We start from the raw sequence: 19,280 nt of genomic DNA on the forward strand, positions 1-19,280 counted from the left end.
TGTACTATTAATTTTTATTTAAATTAATTTTACGTCAATTTTTTATTTAATTATTAATGCCGTTAAGTTGAATAACAAATTTCAAATTGGATGATGATGATACTTAACATCTTTTAATTTTCGATGTAAATACACTTTGCATTACTAATTGTCCAAAATTCATACCACTAATGGAGTGGGGATTACAAGTACTTGAGAATGTTCGATTATTTTGAAATGGAAGATGGATGTGCATACAAATTGACTGTCCTCTATTGGAAGTGACGAGAGAGCGCATATTCCGCATTGACTGTCCTGTGTAAGGTTGATGCTTATTATGAGATGATCAGGGACCTGGAGGAAACATTATGAAGCGCCTAAAATGAGGGTTGAATATGTCTGATATTATGTGCCCTAAACAGCATCTTGTTTTTGGAAAGATCCGTTTTTTTTTTTTTTTTTTGTATAAAATCATAAATTGGGTTAGATAAACCATCATAAGTTGTTTTAGTTGAATGACTAAAATCATGTTACAAGCCTATAAATTGACCTAAATGGGGTAAACTTGCTTTTTAGGGTTTTCGTTTTATATCAAAAGAATTTTTTTTTAAAGCAAAAATAACGATTGGCTACTTTACAGGGTAATCCCTCTCAACCTTCTCTGTAACTCTATGAACATACAACTACCCAGAGAGAGAATTTCTTTTCCGTACTCACTTTTTTCATTCTTTTTCTTGGCTTAGGCTTTCCACCAGCTGAGGCGGCCCTGGATTAGAAACAGTATTTGAATAATTTCTTTCAGCTTTCTTTCAAGTTCTCCTCTTCCACAAAGTGCTGTTTCCCCAGTTCTTCTACTTCTTCAAGTGCCAAGATTCGATGACACAGTCCTCAAAATGCTCAAATCCACACTTCTTGCAGTGAGCACTATGCTTGCTGATGCAGAGGAAAAGCAGATTACCGACTCATCGGTAAAAGAATGGGTTAATGATCTTAAGACGTTGTCTACCAAGCTGAGGACATTCTTAATGACATTGCCGCTCAAGGTTTGAAGTCGAATGTCGAGGCTGAATCACAGGTGAACGATGGGCAGCGCCTGGAAATTACTTCGCCTTCTGATTTTGTGTTCAGACTTGATAGGATAGCCAGGAGGCTTGAACGGTTAGCAGACCAGAAAGTTGTCCTCAGCCTGAATGAAGGTCTTGGCCGAAAGCCAGCACCTAGATCGTACACAACGTGTTTGGTAAATGAATCTTTGGTTTTTGGTAGAGATGATGATAAACAAAAGGTTGGAACTTTCTTGATTCCTGGCAGTATTGCAGGTGAGAAGGTAATCCCTGATTATAATAGTTGGGGTTGCTGGAATTGGGAAAACTACTGTGCCTCAGCTTTTGTGTAATGACAAGAATGTGAGGGAGCATTTTGATGTTTTTGCATGGGTTTATGTATCAGAAAATTTCAACATTTTCAAGATTACCAGAACAATTTTAGAGTCTTTAACTCGCTTTCATTACAGCTTCACAGATTTGAATGCACTTCAAGTTGAATTATATGAGAAGCTGGTGGGGAAGAATCTTCTACTCGTTGCAGATGATGTTTGGAACGAGAAATTTATTGACTGGGATCTATTGCGTTGGCCACTAGAAGCTGCAGACCTAGAAAGTTGAATCCTTGTGACAACATGAAGTTAAGGGGTAGCAAGGAACATGCGTGCTTTCCACATTTATTATCTTCAACCTTTATCCAACGAAGGTTGCCTGCAGGTGTTTGGAAAACATGCATTTGAAAATGGAAATCACTTGCAAAAGAAATTGTTTAAAAAAAGTGAATTGCTGGCTTACTCTTTCATCCATTGGCTCTGTTCCTTGCCTTTGGTGACCAGTTTTGATGTGCAGTACTGGCTCTTGTTTTGCAAGCTACCCTCCTGCTTCTTTGGCTTGAACATAGAGTTTACTTCAGTTTTCTAATCCTCCTTGTTCCTGATTCCTTGAAGGCCTATCTAATGTTTGGCTTTTTCATCTGCTGCTGCCATTAATCCAAGGCTTCTTTGACTCCTGACCTTTTTCTGCGCTTACCTACTGATTCTGTTATATCTTAATTTGAGGTGTTTTTTTGTTTCTTAAAATGGTTGTTTGTCTTCTACCGTGATTTGCTTCTCTAGGAGCAGGACTTTTGAGGTAAATCTGTTAAGGTTGGGTTAATCCATTAATAAAGTTAACTTTTTACCTTTTCTCAAAAAAGAACACGGACATATAATCTATGCTATGATTTGCAGGGCTGTTTCAAAGAAAAGACTGTGAAAGCTATCCACAGGATGAAGAAAGTGGAAGTAAGGTCCATAAGTAGTAATTTATTTTGTTATTAAATCAGCTTCATTATCAAAAGACAACAATTGTCTCCCTCACAACAATAAACAAAAATATTTTTGTTATCCTAATAATCATTTACATAAATAATATATTTCATAAAGAAGATAAAGTAAAATTCATTGCGCAAATAACACGAACAAAAATGCTAGTTCTTTAAAATAATAAAAGTTTAAATATAAGAATAGAATGAGACTTGAATAAGCTTGAAGCAACTGGAACATGAGTGCATGAACCGACAAAAATTTTGAAAACACTGTCACGAGGCAAATTTTCCTACGCATAATCATATGTATTACATAATTCAAATCATGAAGTTTCTCTGTAAATGACAGGATTTAAACATGCATGAAGGGACGGTCACGTAGTGTGGCGATTGGTGATGAGTGAGCCAAACTTTGGTGCTCAAGTGGTTGATCTCTTGAACATTCTAATCTGGGACATTCATGGATGTGAATTGACCGAAATGAGCTAAAGCAATTTGGTAGGCCATTCAGTTGTGGACATCTTAATAAATAAAGTTCTTCAAGGGACGGGAACCATTTACCATCTCCTTCAACTTCATGATCTTCCCAGTCTTCCCATACTGGCATGTTCTCAAACCACAAGGTAACGAGCGATTTAAATGGTGGATTCAAGGGTGAGATAGAGCCAGTTGAATAAAATTCAAGACCTATCTTTCTTAAACTCATCATATCAGAAACATGGAGTTCTTTTAGAGCAGTTAGCCGACCTAGTGAGGGCAAGGATGTGCAGTTTTGGCATTCTCTGAGGCACAGAACTGTCATTTTAGACAAGTAAGAGTCCCCTAACCATTCTGGAAACTCCCTGCCGTGGTACCTCCTTATGGTCATTTTTTCTATGCCTCCATTAGGTTGCAAGCTCTTCAGAATTTCTCTTTCCTTCTGTAAATCACGAGACTCACCGTCCCACTCAAAAACTATCTCCTTAAGATGTATCTTGTTTTCCAAATGAGCACTAGAAGCCTCATCAGCATTCTCTACATTCTGCAGCTTAAAGATTGATAATTTTCCATGGAGATTCACAAGGGACCCTAGCTCGCTGATCCTTGCCCCACTATCCTTACTCACAACGCAACTTGTAAGTTTTTGAAGGCTTTTCAGTCTGCCAAATCCGACCGGCATTTCTCTCAACTTAGTCTCGTCCAAATCAAGATATCGCAGATTAATCAGATTCGGCGTGTCTGCTGGCAATTCAGTGAGCCAATAGCAATGTGACAAGAACAGTGTCTGCAAATTATACAAACCACAAATTTGTGGGGGCAACTTGCGGATCTCAGTGTAGGAAAGATCCAAGTAGCGAACTTTTGTCAAGTATCTGAAAAAATTAGGTCCAATTGCAGTAATCTTATAATGGGACAGAGACAACACACGCAAGCAATTTAGAGTTGGCAACAGGTTTTCGGCAGTCATGTTGTCTAAGTTAGAGGACTGAGTAGAATTTGATAAGCTCAATGGTAGGAAAGTTCTTAGAGATGACACTTCATATAAGGCCTCGAATTTCATAGGCTTGTCAAAATTGTCCCTTAAATAAGAGAAATGGCGAGCTCTTTCAGGAATTTTCTGGAGCACATCCTTTTCATACTTGAAGCAAAATTCTCCAGCAGTAAATTCAGATAAGTCACTTACAAGGTCATGCATTATGAATCGTGATCCGCCCTTCGCCTGAAAGAATGATCTTATCAATAGTTCAGTGAAATACTCATCGCCAAGCTCTTCCATTGTCTTTCCACTATCATTTGGCTGTTGCAAGAAACCCTGTGCCATCCACAAGAGCACTAACTTTTCCTTCTCAAATGCGTAGCCTTTTGGGAATATTGAACAATAAGCAAAGCATTGTTTTAGGTGTGCAGGAAGGTAGAAATAACTGAGTCTTAAAGAGGGAAGTATGTTGCTCCTATCAACAGGCAGATCCCATATTTTGCTGTTCAAAATTCTTTTCCATTCTTGAACTTCAACGACAGAGTGCAGCAGACAGCCCAGTGTCTTAGCAACTAAAGGCAGGCCTTTACACTTACCAACGATTTCTTTTGCAAGTGAATGCAGCTCTCTGTTGAAATGAGCATTTTCATCTTCAAATGCATGTTTTGCAAAGACCTGCTGGCAACTTTCGTTGGATAAAGGTTGAAGATAATGAATGTGGAAAGCACACATGTTCCTTGCTACCCCTTGATTTCGTGTTGTCACAAGGATTCGACTTGCTGGATCTGCAGCTTCCAGTGGCCGACGCAATAGATCCCAGTCAATAAATTTCTCATTCCAAACATCATCTGCAACGAGTAAAAGTTTCTTCCCTACCAGCTGTTCATTTAATTCAACTTGAAGTGAATTCAAATCTGTGAAACTGTAATGCGAGCGAATTACAGACTCTAAAATTGTTCTGGTAATCTTGAAAATGTTGAAATTTTCGGATACATAAACCCATACTAAAACATCAAAATGCTCTCTCACATTCTTGTCATTATACAAAAGCTGAGCCAAAGTAGTTTTCCCAATTCCAGCAACCCCAACTATTGCAATCACAGGGATTACCTTCTCATCTGCAGCACTGCTAGGAAGCAAGAATGTTCCAACCTTTTGTTTATCATCATCTCTACCAAAAACCAAAGATTCATTCACCAAAGATGTTGTGGGGAATCTGGATGCTGGCTTTCGACCAAGACCTTCTTTCAGGCCGAGGACAACTCGCTGGTCTGCTAACCGTTCGAGCCTTCTGGTTATTCTATCAAGTCCGGACACAAAATCAGAAGATGAAGTAATTTCCAGGCGCTGCCCATTATTCACCTGTGATTCAGCCTCAACACTGAACTTCAAACCTTGAGTGGTAATGTCATCAAGAATGTCCTCAGCTTGGTAAACAGCATCTTTAAGATTATTAACCCATTCTTTGATCGATGAGTCGGTGATCTGCTTTTCCTCTGCATCAGCAAGCACAGTGTTCACTGCAAGAAGTGTGGATTTGAGCCTTTCGAGGACTGTGTCATCAAATTCTTGGTGCTTGAAGAAGTAGAGGAACTGGGGAGACAACATTTTTTGGAAGAGAACTTGAAGGAAAGCTGAAAGAAATGATCCAAATGCTATTTCTAATATGGCCATGGCTGCTTCAGCTGGTGAGAAGCCTAAGGCAAGAAAAAGATTGAAAAAAGTGACTACGGAAAAGAAGAGAGAAATCTGATTGAACTTTAATGTCAGGTATGGAATGATCTCTCTGTATGTTTCTCTGGTGGTTGTATGTTCATAGAATTGAAAAGAGAGAAGAGAGGGATTAACATGTAAGGTAGCCAATCATTATTTTTGTCTCTAAAAAAATATTTCTTTGATATAAAACTAAAACCCCATATAATTGTTTTACCCCATTTAGGTCAATTTACAGGTTGTAACATGAGGTTTTTCTTTCTTTTTTTTTTTTTTTCAAATAGATCTTAATCATTCCACTAAAAAATTCTGGCTTTATCTATTTAGTATCCTAAGTTTATGATTTAATATAAAAAATATCTTTTTTTTCTTAAAAAATCTTATTCGGCATGAAATGAAACAAATTGAAGTTTTAATAATTTTTTGTTTGCATTTTCCAGCATACACCTTTTTGATAACTGAATTATCTCGTGAGTGAATTGATATTTTTATATTATATAAAATAGCATATTTGGATTTTAATATCAGTCAATCCCATGAAATTACTTTAATAAAGCACACATAGCATGCAGAAATTTCCAGTGAATTTGTAAACAAGGCCAACTTTGTTATCTTCCAAACATCATTGGTGAAATCCTTGTTTCTTCCACTTTTTATTTGGTCAATAACAATGCCAGCCATTTTCTTATATTTTAAATCTAAGAATAGAGGTTCACACACACACACACACACACACATTTCTTGGAATAGAAGGCATCTTCTGTTGATTCAAAGGAATACACCCGCTTAGAAATCGTGTAAGACTTGATTGGTGATATCAAAATAATAGATTAAATAATTAAATATTTCTTTGATTTGCAAATAGAATCTTTATTAAAAAGAAAAGGTACAGCTTGCATTTAATTTCTGATACTTGTGAAAAACACCTTTTGATTTATCATTTAGTTTATGGAGTATGCATCCAGGGAACGTGGATCACAATAACACATCTCATCATACAAGTTGACTTGCACTATTCTTAATCATAAACTAAAGGCCGGCAAATATTTTTTAAAGTAAAGAATCAGAATAGAGTTAACTGAACTAGATAGCTTAAGTACCCATTAACCTTAAAAAAATCAGCATATTCTAACATGTCAGTTAGAATAAAAACAGATGATGAACTGTTGGTTGATATCTTACATGTTCTTTTGTTATTAATTTATATGTTATTTTCTTGTAAGAACCTTGGTTGCTATTCTCGTGTTTTTTAGTGTATAGTTCTCTTTGAGACTTAGGTTGTCATTGTTATTAGACTAACTACATCAGGTCGAGCCGGATTATCTTTTGTGGGAACCTAAGTTTTCATGGTCATATTTTCTAATATGTAGTTAGGCCCCAAATCCTGAATAGGGAATTTTTGGAGGGATTTGGTAAAGAAGATACAACCATAGCCAATACATGTACCAAAAACGTCAAGCTATCAATACCTATCAGGTCATTGTAAGCCGCCATTGGAATACTATTTAATGAATATGCAACTAGTAAACAAAGTAGCACAAGTAATCAACCTTTTTTTAATAGGAATTTCAGAGTAATAAAATGGTGCTTCTGAAAGAGACATATCATTTTATGTTAATTATTTATGAAGCCTGCAGATGCCAGCTAGAAAGCCTGATTTCTATATGCACTCAAAAGTCCATAAACTCCAATAATTCAGGTTAAATCAGAGTATTAAACTGGAAAAGAGAAAAAGCTAAAGAGATAATACGAGGTTATTGCAGAAACAATAAGTCAATGACACACCGGGCGAAGTTGTCTCAGTTTCTTGTTGCCTCAGCTGAACTCTCTGGTTCACAAATGAAGACAGGAAACATGGACGACGCCTTCCTGTTCACTTCCTTTGAAGTGATGCTTGAGAGGATTAATGCTTGTGGTGAACTCTTGGAGGTATTCAAAGGACCAAAGCTTAGTGCCTTGTTGAAAAGATTGAAGAAACCTCTGTTGACTATTAAACCTGTGCTCAATGATGCTGAGCACAAGGAAGATCTGGATACAGCAGTCAAGCACTGGCTCAATGACCTTAAAGATGCTTTCTACCAGGCAGAGGATGTACTCGATGAGATCTACACTGAAGCTCTACAACGCAAACTGGAAGCAGAAGAGGGAGGTATTATGACTCGGGTGCGGAGTTGGAAGCTCCTCGCCAGTCCCACTTCACTCAACAAAACCATAGAGTACAAGATAAAGACCATCGTCCAAAGATTGGAAGGTCTAATCAAGCATATTGACCCAATTGGACTAAGAGAATATAGCAATAGAAGATCTTTTCACAGGCCACAAGTAAGTCCTGCTCTTGCTGATCATACCAGAATCTTCGGCCGAGATGAAGATAAGCAGACTCTTCTTAATCTTTTGCTGTCTGATGATGTTATAGCTGGAAAAGGTTGCTGTGTAATTCCAATAGTTGGTATGGCTGGAGCTGGTAAAACTGCCCTGGCTCACCTTCTTTACAATGATGACATGATCAATGAGAACTTTGAGCTCAAAATCTGGGTAACTATTGGTGAAAACTTTGACATTTCCAGCTTGATGAAAGCTGTTCTTCGGGAACTCAAATCCCCGGCTTCTGAAATGGAGGACCAGCGTTCGCTACAAGTTGAATTAAAGATAAATCTTGCAGAGAAGAAATTTTTACTCATTTTGGACGATGTTTGGTCTGAGAAATCTTCTGACTGGAAAAGTTTCTGGGCTCCTCTCGAGGCTGGAGCAAGGGGAAGCAAGACTGTTATTACTACTCGCAGCTGTGTTGTAGCATCAATCATGGAGCAGACTGTCAAAAGATATGAACTGAAGTTGTTAGCTGAGGAGGATTGCTGGGAGGTGTTCTCCAAATTTGCATTCGAAAGCAGGGGACCTAGTTCCTATCTAGAAATGGAAGCAATTGGAAGAAAAATTGTGAAAAGATGTCAAGGCTTGCCTTTAGCAGCAAAAGTAGTTGCACTTCACCTCCGTTCTAAGCCACTTGTTGAAGAATGGCATGCTGTATTGAAGAATTTTCCATGTCACATTAGTGAGATCCTTCCAATTTTGAAGCTGAGCTATGATTTCCTTCCTTCTCACCTAAAGCGGTGCTTTGCTTATTGTTCTATATTTCCTAAGGGCTACGAGTTTGAGATTGAAAAGTTAGTCCTCTTATGGATGGCAGAAGATCTTCTACAGCAAACCAAGGGCAATAAAAGATTTGAAGATATTGGCAATGAATACTTTCATTACTTACAGTCTAGGTCCTTTTTCCTGCAATCTAGTAACAATAAGTCATGTTTTGTGATGCATGATCTCATGAATGATCTAGCAAAATCAGTAGCTGGTCAATTTTGCTTCAGGTTGGAAGATGATGAAACTTCTCAAATCCCTGGCATCACGAGGCATCTGTCATTTTCCAGAAGTGACTGCGATGCTGAAAAGATTTCTGAGTCCATACATGAGGCTAAGTATTTGAGAACTATTCTTCCTTATGAACTGCCAAATGATCTCGAGAATTCTCAATTAACCAGTAAAGTCTTGCGGGGTCTGTTATTAACCCTGCAAAGCTTACGAGTGCTTTGTCTGTCTCATTACAATCTTAATAAGCTGTCTGAATCAATTGGTATTTTAAAACACTTGCGCTACCTGGATGTCTCGAACACTGCAATTAAAAAGTTGCCTGATTCATTTTGTTCCCTTCATAATCTACAGACACTACTGCTGTCAAACTGTGGTTCTCTTACAGAGTTGCCAACAAACATGGGGAAGCTCATCAACTTGCACTATCTTGATCTTGTTGGAACTTCATTGAAGGAGATGCCCGTAGGAATGAGTAGACTGAGAAGTTTACAGATGTTGTCTAATTTTGTTGTAGGAAGGCTGAGTGGTGCTGGGATTGAAGAGCTAAAAGAGCTTCTGTATCTTCACAGAACACTTCGTATTTCAGAGCTGCAGAATGTGGTCCTTGCAAGAGAAGCAAAGGATGCCAGTTTAAAAAGAAAAGAGTATCTTGAAGGGCTAGTCTTAAAATGGAGGGATAGAGATCATACATTTAGTGGTATTCAATCATTTACATGCGACCAAGGGGAGGTGCTTGAGATGCTAGAGCCTCATCCAAATTTGAAAAGCTTGAGCATAAGATTTTATGGGGGTACAAGATTTCCAGACTGGCTAGGTGACTCTTCCTTTTCAAATATGGTTTTCCTCTGTCTCAGCAATTGTAGTTTCTGCTTGTCCTTGCCACCACTGGGAGAGTTACCATCTCTTAAAGATCTCATTATCGAAAGATTAGATAGAGTGCAGAGAGTTGGCCCTGAGTTTTATGGGATAAAGATTCCTCTAATAAAGCCATTTCGGTCTCTGCAGACTTTAAAGTTTGACAGCATGTTAACGTGGGAAGAATGGGTTTCTCCTGAAGTGCGAGGTGGACCATTCCCCTGCCTGCGAGAACTCTCAATAAAGAGATGCCCCAGGCTGGTAAGAGACTTGCCAAAGGACCTTCCTCCTTTAGCTAGAGTCAACGTTTTTGATTGTCAGCAACTTAATGCTATGGTTCCAAGATTACCATCAGATATAAGTGAAAGGGAGAAACAAGAACTTGGCAACAAGTTTGAAGACCCACTGTCTGTAGATGAAGAACTGCAGTTACATGAAAGTACCCAAATATCCATCAGCAGTGATGAGGTTAAGACATGGAAAACTTCACAGTCTCATTATGACAAGAGAGAGCATCCCATAAGAGATGATGTTATTTTGGATCAACTGCCAAAACTTTCCGTGATGGGGGCACTGCAGATACATGATGATGCCAAGTTCCATTTTAAAGCAGAAGATGAAGTGTCACCGCAAGGATTGAGGCATGAAAAAGAAATTACAAGCATCAGATCTAGTTTGCAAGATATCTCTGCATTTGAGAGAATAAAGCTTTCGAGCTCCAGATCTGGAAGTCTGCAAGACATCTCTACATTTGAGAGAGACGAAGAAACTGCCCAAGATATCTCTCCATTTAAGAGAGTGAAGGTTTCAGAAGTTTCCCAATTATTTGAATTGCAAGCAGGCCTGTTTAGCCTAAAAATTGAAGGATGTGATGCCCTAAAGTATCTGCCCGAGGAATTGATGGACAGAAATCCTCGTCTCCAAGAATTATTTATCATCAACTGCAGCAATCTCAAGGTGTTTCCTCGAAGACATCCACCCACCCTGAAAACTCTATACATTCGTGACTGTAGGAAGTTGGAATTTGTCCAATCTTTAGTGACAATTCACCAAGATTCAAATCTTGAATATTTGTGTCTAGGGAGTAGCTGTGATACACTTAGGTCCTTCCCTTTAGGCTTCTTTTGGAAGCTTAAAAGTCTTTCTATCTGGGATTGTGAAAACTTCAGTGGCATTGATATTCCAGTGGGACATGACAAGGATCACATTTCACTCGAAGTCCTGGAGATCAGGTGTTGCCCGATGCTGGAATCTTTCCCTGAAGGTGGATTGGCAGCCCCAAAACTGAGGACAGTTTTGATTTTCAATTGCAACAATCTCAAAGCACTTCCTAAGCAGTTTAACAAGCTCTCTTCTCTTCAATCCCTTGTCATAAATGGATGCCCAGAAATTCTTGCTGTTCCAGATGGAGGTTTACCTTCCGACATAAGCACACTTTGCATCATCAACTGTTACAAGCTTACACAGGAGCTGGCCTGGGGGTTACAAAATCTTGAGAACCTTCACTGTTTAGAACTTGAAGGTGAGTATATTAAAGTGGAATCATTTCCAGAGGAGAAGCTGCTGCCTAGAAATCTTTACTCTCTACGTATCAGTAAATTCTTAAAGCTCAAGGTCCTGCATTACAAAGGGCTTAAACATCTAAAAAGTCTTGAAACATTAGAAATAAGCAGCTGCAACCAGCTTATTGGTTTACCAAATGAGGGCCTTCCTTCATCATTGTCATTTCTGTGTGTAAATGATTGTTCGTTACTGAAAGCTGCAATTCAAAAGAAGGGGAAAGACTGGTACAAGATTGCTCAGATTCGACACGTACTTATCGACAATGAAGAGCTGCATGAGATAATCTAAAAGCAAGATCCCTTCTCATTTGATGTATGTTAGGTGATGCTTAAGCATTCGTGCAATAAACTGTTCAACAAACCGAATATGCTCAAGTCCAGTCCAAGTCTATCTCTATTTCAAGTACTTATTTGTTACTAGGCCTAAAAAGTGATACCCCAAGGTAATAACTGAATAAGAATTCAAGACCTTCATGACTCAAACCATGGGATGTTTATTCTCTCTTACCTGATCTATATGCCAAATGAGTCCAGAATCCTTTTTTAATCAAATTACTTGGTGATTCACTATTAAATCAACACAATGCTTAAATTACAATCCATATTGGCATGAGAACTTGAAAGAACTCTGCTTACTAATGCATCAGACGCCCAGGATATGGAAAACATACCTGCAGGTTTTACCAGAGCAGGAACTGATCACAGAGTTGAGGGACATTTGATTGAACACTTTGAGTACACTGCCTATGGTGCGGTTAAATTTCTTGTGTTTGTCAGGCAAATGGGTTTACCAATATCACTTCTCATTCTATCTCATGGCAATTCTTTCACTAGATTTTCATTTCTACTCTTACTATAAATAAGTATCTAGATGTGATCTTTTAGAAGCAAAAATTGCATATTCCACTTCCAAAAAAGAGGTACAAACTCAGAAATAGCTTAAAATAGAAACTGTGATACCAAAATTTTAACGTATAGACAAATATAAGAATCAATAATAGAAGTTATCTAAGAATGAAGTAAAACTTACCCTGATGCAAGCTAGGGTTTTTATGACCGTACAATTGTTCTCATATTGAGGATTCTATAGTCTTTTGAGGGCGAATTCTTGTCTTTTGACTAGGGGCTGCAGAGAATTTGTTTTTGCCGTTGGATGATAACCTGTTGTTTTTATTTATTAGGAAAATATCGAGGGCCCATATCCTAAATGGTAAAGTTTTTTAGTAGGGCTTATTTTTGAAGTTTAAATACTAACCCATTTTGTTTAGAAAAAATTGATAGTGCATATAGTTCGCTGAACAGCATAAAGTAGAAACGCAATAGCTATTCGGTGTTTAGTTTACAATCAATCCTCGGCCTCGATGGAGCGAGTGATTCCAGAAAAACTAATATATATATATATATATATATATATATTGATGTTAATGGGCAGTAACGGGGGTTTGTTATGGCCAGAGTATGCCAAAATCAACAGAATATCCTTCTTCATATCAGTGGTAATACAAATACATTTGTTTCACTGGATCTATCAAGTGTATATAATATACATATTTTGAACGAGGTGCTAGGAAGCATAACCTAAATATGATGAGCACCATTACAGGAGAAGTGAAAGGAATTCCAGCTCTCACTGGAAAATCATTTCTTGATTGAATCGCAAACATCCCATTTTCTAAGCAGCATCAACAACAATACCACAAATGTATTGACCAAGACCAAACTAACATACAAAGAAATAGCTGTTTGCGAGGAACAAATGTCCTACGTAATTGGGTAACTGGAGGATTAGAACTCAGACATTAACCCCATCTACCGATACGAAGATAAGTAGCATATGAATCAATGGGTGAATGACTCTTGGTTATCAACTGAGCATTCCTTGACTTTCTTTTTCATTTGCCATCTTCAATCTTCAATTCTTCTGGAGTCTGATGAGCCACATCATAAGTAGCATGAAGACCAACAAACAGATAGTACACAAGCATTGCGGATGTGCAAATGATAAACCTTAAAAAGGCAACAAAACCCAGTGATCCTAGAAGAAATAGGTTCATCCCGATTGACAATGCTGGCAACCAAGGAACTAGAGGAACGCCCCAAACCTTTGGAACACGCTGCTTTGGAAGCAATGCCATCCCCAAAGTCCCCAGAAACCAAAGCAACCCAGACACCATGTACCCAATCCATCCTCTCACATTCGATTTCCACAACGCTGTAACTCCAATTGAAGAACCAATTATCACAGACAGACAAACAAGAAACTTAACAAAATCATTCCCTGGAGAAACATCCTTCACACAATATCGCCTTAAAAGCAATGCAACAGCCATAAGCATAAAAATGAACAGTGTGGTGAAAGAAAAAACACTTGACAAAACATCCAGACTTGAGAAAAATGCAATTATGGCACTAAGTATGGTTACCAACAGAGTAGCATAAATAGGGGTTCCAGTTTTAGGGTGAACCAAAGCAAACCAGGGAGGAATCATATGAGCTCTAGCAATCTGAGTTGTATATCTAGCTTGTCCAAGTGATCCAACCAGCAAGCTTGTGGTCATTCCCTTAAGTGCACATATACTCACCAAATACTTTGCCCATTTCATGCCAATTTGTCCAAAAGCAACAGCATATGCAGCATTTACATCAATTTCAGTATACTTCACCATCATGACCAGCGCCAAAGCCATCAAGCAATAAATTACACTGATCATAGACATTGAACCAACTAATCCAATTGGTATATCCCTTGAAGGCTTTTTAGTTTCTTCGGCCATATTTGCCACCATATCAAAACCTGTATAAGACCAGTAAACAATTGCAGCAGATTGGAAAACACCCTCTACCCCGTGAGGGAGAAAAGGCACCAAATTAGAACTCTTAGCATGAATAAATCCCACAACTATGACAAACACAATCACACCAGCAGTAACCAAAGAACTTATCCAATTCAACCAAGAAGTCCTCCTTGTGCCACTCATTGCTATACCATTAGCAACTAAAAGCACCAAAACTGCAACCGGGTCCAAAAAATTAAACCCTTCAGCAAAAGAATTTACCTTAAATCTGAAAAAATCAGAATTGTTCTTAATCATAGTAGCCAAATAGGAAGACCAAGCTCGACCTAATCCAGCAGCACCAACAATAGCCTCTAAGAGAATATTCCCCGCTGCAATAAACGCAACGAAGTCGCCGAGTTCCACACGAAGATAAGAAAAAGAACCACCAGCCACCGGAATTTCAACTCCAAATTCTGCATAACAAAAGACTGAGAGCAAAGCAGACAGACCTGACAAAGCGTAGGAGAGGACAATTGCTGGACCGGCGTGGAAATGCGCCTCCTGACCCGTGACGACGAATATGCCCGACCCGACAACAGAGCCGAAACTGAGCCATATCAAGTCCCACCATGTGAGGCATCTTTGCATTGGGTTCTCGCTCTCCTTGCGTAGTGTGAGGAGCTCGTTAGAGTCGGAAGAGCGAGCGAGCAGGCGGTCGGTGAGACGTGGACAAGTCTGGGAGAGTGCAGCCTTGTAGGAAGCCAAGCTCTGAAATGAACTTTCTGGGAAGAAGTCTCGCTTGCTCCATCTCCAGTAGCTTCTTTTAGATGATGATGAAGCTGACGAGCCCTGTATCTCTTCTTTCATGGCGCTCTCTTGTTCGAGAATGAAGAAATGGTGATTATATACAGAAAGACAGATCTGTAACAACTGGAAGACACAATTGTAAATGCGGGAATTGGAGGGTACTGCGCCCCTGCTGACAGATTTAATTTTTATTTTTATTTTTTTTAATAATTTTATATATACCCCGTGTTTCAGGAGGAATCCAAAATTTTTATTTAAAAATAAATAAATAAATAAATAGACTCTAGGAGCTCATTGTCAAATTATTTTAAATAAAATATATATTTGATATTAATTTTAAAAATTATTTTTTACTTTAAAAATCTCTTTTTTCTTAATTAAGAGTAAAGGTATCTTTACTTTTAAAGAGATCAAAATATCTCGTACGTAAGCATCATTTCTTTCCTTTTTATCAATAATTTTAGATTTTATTTTTATAATATCTTTTTTGAATTTAATTGAGTATTTTTTTATTTATACTCCGTTTATAACTTTTAATTATGATATAAAATTTTTTTTATTAAAGTAATTTTATTTAATTTTATTATTGATAACATTAAAAATATTTAAATACTGATATTGATAATCGAGCATGGCTTAGAGGTTAATTATTGAGTTGATTGATGTGATGTTGTGGATCTTTATAACAGTTTGGTTTCAAATCAATTAAGTAAGGAACATGTTTATGTTGGATAAGTATTTGATCGAGCTTTATCTTATAAGAATATATTAAGGTTCACGTTAGTAAATGAATATGAAATATGAATCTAACAAGTATGATCATGCAAACAATTGAGATATATAATTAATTACTTTACTTAACTTTATAGTTGAGAGTTCATACAGATTAATTTAGTTATAATAATATGATAATGACATGAGTATAATGTTGATACTAATAACTTGAGTATCGATAAAGTAAAGTGGTAAATTATTAAGTCTTTATTATTAAATATTTAAAATCAAAATTGTCTATTAATATAAAGTTTATACGTGAATAATGTCAAATTTGATAGATTTTATTTTACATGTCATTAAGTCATTAGAGAAAATATATTATTTTATTATCTCCTTTTCTATAATCATTTTCCAATTCCCTCTCATACAACGATATCATCATATTGGCACCAGTCCTATCAATTTTTATCCTTAATGCTTTGGTTAACGAAATCTGCAACATCTCCATCTTGTAGTTGGTTTGGTTTGACTTGGATATATGGTTGATATTTGGATTTTTTACGAACTTGCCTTCATTTTGGTTTTTTTTAGTTAGGAAAAAATAAAAGGAAGCTAATATATTTAATTGGCTTTGATGGATTTAATTTGTTATTTGCTTTGACTTTGAGGTGAATGAGAATAATGAGGAAGAGAAGAAAGAAGAAATGAGAGAGACTGAGGGGAGAAAAAAATAGGAAAAAAAAAAGAAGTTAGTGCCCATGGTAGTGGTGATGAATTTAGGAGTTTAGGTTTAGAAAGATCAATTCAAACCAATTTGTTTTTCTTCAACTAGATTCGTTCATGAGATCCCTATATTTTTAAAACGCACAATGTCTAATGTTAACATATCTTACATGTGACATCTGACATGTATAATGCTCCGACTACAATACCATACATGTTTAATTTAAGTTTATATAACATTGTTAGAAACTGCAGTAGCAAAAAATATAAATATATACATAGATATATATGGTTGGAAGCAAGGGTGCACATTTTAGAACTATTTCTTCGATAGAGCTGATTATTCATCTTTTCCTCCATGCAATGCGACCAACGGGATGAAAAGGCTCTTTCGAATAGCAGTTTCTGCTGCATAGCAACAATTGACTATTAAAAATAATGATTCATGTACTGTTTCATATTTATAAATAAGAGGTTGTAAATCAAAATTAGCATGTAATCTATTTGTATAAATGAATCTCAAATAAATTATCTTTTTTCTATCCCAATTATCTCTTTTTTTTCTCTCTCTATAGTATATTCTCTCTCTAAAACGAGTCTCTCTCTTTAAAAGACTCTCTTTCTCATCTCTATAGTCTTTCTCTTTTCTGTCTAAAAACTCTTCTCTCTCTCAAACTCTTCTTCTCTCTTCTCTGACTTCGTCTCTCTCTAACTCTTTTTTTCTCTCTCCCCGACGCCCTTTTTCCTATTTTTCAACTATTTTTTTTTCTTTTCTAAAATTCTCATTCTATCCTCTCCATTTCTTTAATTGCAAAATTGCTCCCATTTTTAAATTTTTTAAAAATACCCATAACTATTTAAACTCCACATTTTTTTTTTCCAAATTCTGATTCTAGTGAAGCACATATCCAAGCCAGATCTTAACAACTTGGTATCAGAGTATCTTGATTTTGACAAAACTCTTGCAAGCTTCATAACCATGGTAAAAAATAAAGGTAAGGGTACAGTGTCTGAATAGCAAAAAATACAAACTTTGGAAAAAAATATACGTGATATTGATAAAAAATTATCGAATTTTAAATCCGAGATATATAAATTACAACAACAAACTCGAGTTATAGTGGACCAACGACTGTTTATGTTGGGTCAACAACTGGAAAGGCTCACCAAAATTGTGTAAAACCGTATGTGGATAAGTGAAACAACTGTCCGGATAAGTCTCTCTACTTCTAATTTAAGTATTAAAAGAGTAATATTACCGAATCCAAAATCAAGAAAATTGGGGTTGGTAGTTCGTATCAGAGAGACAACCAAACTAGTAATCATGTCCTAAAGATTGATATTCTTATTTTTGATGGACAAAATTCTAGAATATAAATAAAACGATACAACAAATATTTTTATATTTTTAACGTCTTAGATGAAAGTGAAGTGAAAATAATCTCATTATATCTCGTAGACAAGACAACAATATGGTTCCATGTGTTAGTAAATGACCCAAATATGTTTGAATAGGAAGAATTCAAGGTGAAATTGTATAGAAAGTTTGGGAAATTTTTCGGAGTTGATATTGTGGAGGAATTCAACAAATTAATTCAAGAAGATATCGTCCTCTAGTATAAATTTTTTTTAAAAGAAATGAGGTCATTGTTATTAACAGAGAATCTTGAATTTTCTGAAAAATATTTCACCTCCAATTTTACAAGTAGTTTGAAGGATGAACTTCTGACTAATAATAAGGATGCACATGCCACACACCTTGACTCAAGCATTTGAGTTGGCTCTATGACAAGAACAAGCAGTAGATGCCATTAACCGATACAATAAACTAAAACACTCTACAACTTCTTCTAAAGCTAATGTTTCCATCACCGAAATTTTTTTTTTAAAATTCATTATTTTTAAGAAACAACATCTTTGAAGAATTTAAATATATAAAATTGAGGAGGAATAATTTTTGCTACAGATGTGGAGAAAAATATTCTCCAAAACATTCGGTGTAATGAAAAAGTAATCATAGCAACGGAGACATGTGAGAAAGAAGAAAGAAAAAATAAAAAAGATCAATCTCTAGATAACAAACAGAAGAATAATGGGACAGCTTCACATAAAGTTTTTCTATAATATAATAAATATATAATATAATATAATAAGTATTAATAATATCATTCAACGCCAAATATTTTAAAATTTTATCTTAACCTCGAGTCAGAGGGCAAGGTTAATTTTCAAGGGTAGGGAATTATTAGAAATTGTAGTGAAAAAAAATATAGAAATATATAATATGTATATATATATAGATTATATGTAGATATATATGGTTGGAAGCAGGGGTGCAAGCTTTGGAACTGTTTCTTCAACAGAGTTGAGTATTCATCTTTTCCTTCATGCGATGCGATCGACGGGATGAAAATGCTTATTCGAATGGTAGCTTCTGGTGCGTAACAAGGATTAACTGTTGGAAACAATGATTTATGTACTGTTCGTATCTATAAATAAGAGGTTGTAAATCAAAATTAGCATGTAATATGTTTGTATCAATGAATCTCAAATAAATTATTTTTTTAATTCTCAATTCTCTCTTTTTTTTCTCTCTCTACAGTCTGTATCTCTCTCTAAAATACTCTGTATTCTCTCTCTCGAACTCTCTTCTTCTCTCTTTCCCGACTTTATCTCTCTCTCTCTCTCTAACTCTTCTTTTCTCTCTCCCCGACACCCTCTCTTCTCTCTTTCAGCTATCTTCTTTTTACTTTTCTAAAATTTCCATTCTGTCCTCCCCATTTCTTTAATTTCAAAATTGCCTCCATCTTTTGAATTTCTTAAAAATACCCACAATTATTTAAAACTCTACATTAATTGTTCAAATTCTGATTTTGGTGGAGCACATGTTCAAGTAGGATCCTGACGAACACTTCTATTAATGAATGTGTATATTAGTGAGAGAGAGAGAGAGAGAAAAATATAAATTTTTACAAG

At 36.3% G+C, this 19,280-nt stretch overlaps 4 protein-coding genes across 7 annotated transcripts; 2 read left to right on the forward strand and 2 right to left on the reverse strand.

The window, feature by feature from the left end:
• Window positions 1-533: 533 nt before the first annotated feature.
• LOC148266480 (putative disease resistance RPP13-like protein 1) lies at window positions 534-1,643 on the forward strand. The gene is made up of 5 exons (XM_088219111.1): window positions 534-538; window positions 620-688; window positions 794-947; window positions 1,031-1,306; window positions 1,365-1,643. Exons 1-5 carry the CDS (start codon window positions 534-536, stop codon window positions 1,641-1,643), a joined length of 783 nt encoding a protein of 260 aa, XP_088075237.1.
• A 793-nt stretch (window positions 1,644-2,436) lies between these two features.
• LOC110812508 (NB-ARC domain-containing disease resistance protein) lies at window positions 2,437-5,458 on the reverse strand. The gene has a single exon (XM_022039295.2). It carries the CDS (start codon window positions 5,456-5,458, stop codon window positions 2,681-2,683), a length of 2,778 nt encoding a protein of 925 aa, XP_021894987.2. The 3' UTR covers window positions 2,437-2,680.
• Window positions 5,414-11,763, forward strand: LOC110812484 (LRR and NB-ARC domains-containing disease resistance protein). Of its 4 annotated transcripts, none has more exons than XM_022039269.2 (2): window positions 5,414-5,554; window positions 7,128-11,763. In XM_022039269.2, the coding sequence occupies exon 2, from the start codon at window positions 7,274-7,276 to the stop codon at window positions 11,567-11,569; it is 4,296 nt and encodes a 1,431-aa protein (XP_021894961.1). In that variant the 5' UTR covers window positions 5,414-5,554; window positions 7,128-7,273; the 3' UTR covers window positions 11,570-11,763. The 4 variants fall into 4 exon arrangements, with proteins under 4 accessions (XP_021894961.1, XP_021894963.1, XP_021894964.1 ...); XM_022039271.2 differs by having other exon boundaries at window positions 5,415-5,554; window positions 7,197-11,763; XM_022039272.2 differs by having other exon boundaries at window positions 5,418-5,554; window positions 7,261-11,763.
• A 976-nt stretch (window positions 11,764-12,739) lies between these two features.
• CAT8 (cationic amino acid transporter 8) lies at window positions 12,740-15,031 on the reverse strand. Its single transcript, XM_022039385.2, has one exon. It carries the CDS (start codon window positions 14,922-14,924, stop codon window positions 13,173-13,175), a length of 1,752 nt encoding a protein of 583 aa, XP_021895077.1. The 5' UTR covers window positions 14,925-15,031; the 3' UTR covers window positions 12,740-13,172.
• Between the last annotated feature and the right edge of the window lie 4,249 nt (window positions 15,032-19,280).

The sequence above is a fragment of the Carica papaya genome, chromosome 4 (genome assembly GCF_054855325.1).
Source record: "Carica papaya isolate Zhongbai chromosome 4, ASM5485532v1, whole genome shotgun sequence".
In the NCBI taxonomy this organism is placed as follows: domain Eukaryota; kingdom Viridiplantae; phylum Streptophyta; class Magnoliopsida; order Brassicales; family Caricaceae; genus Carica; species Carica papaya.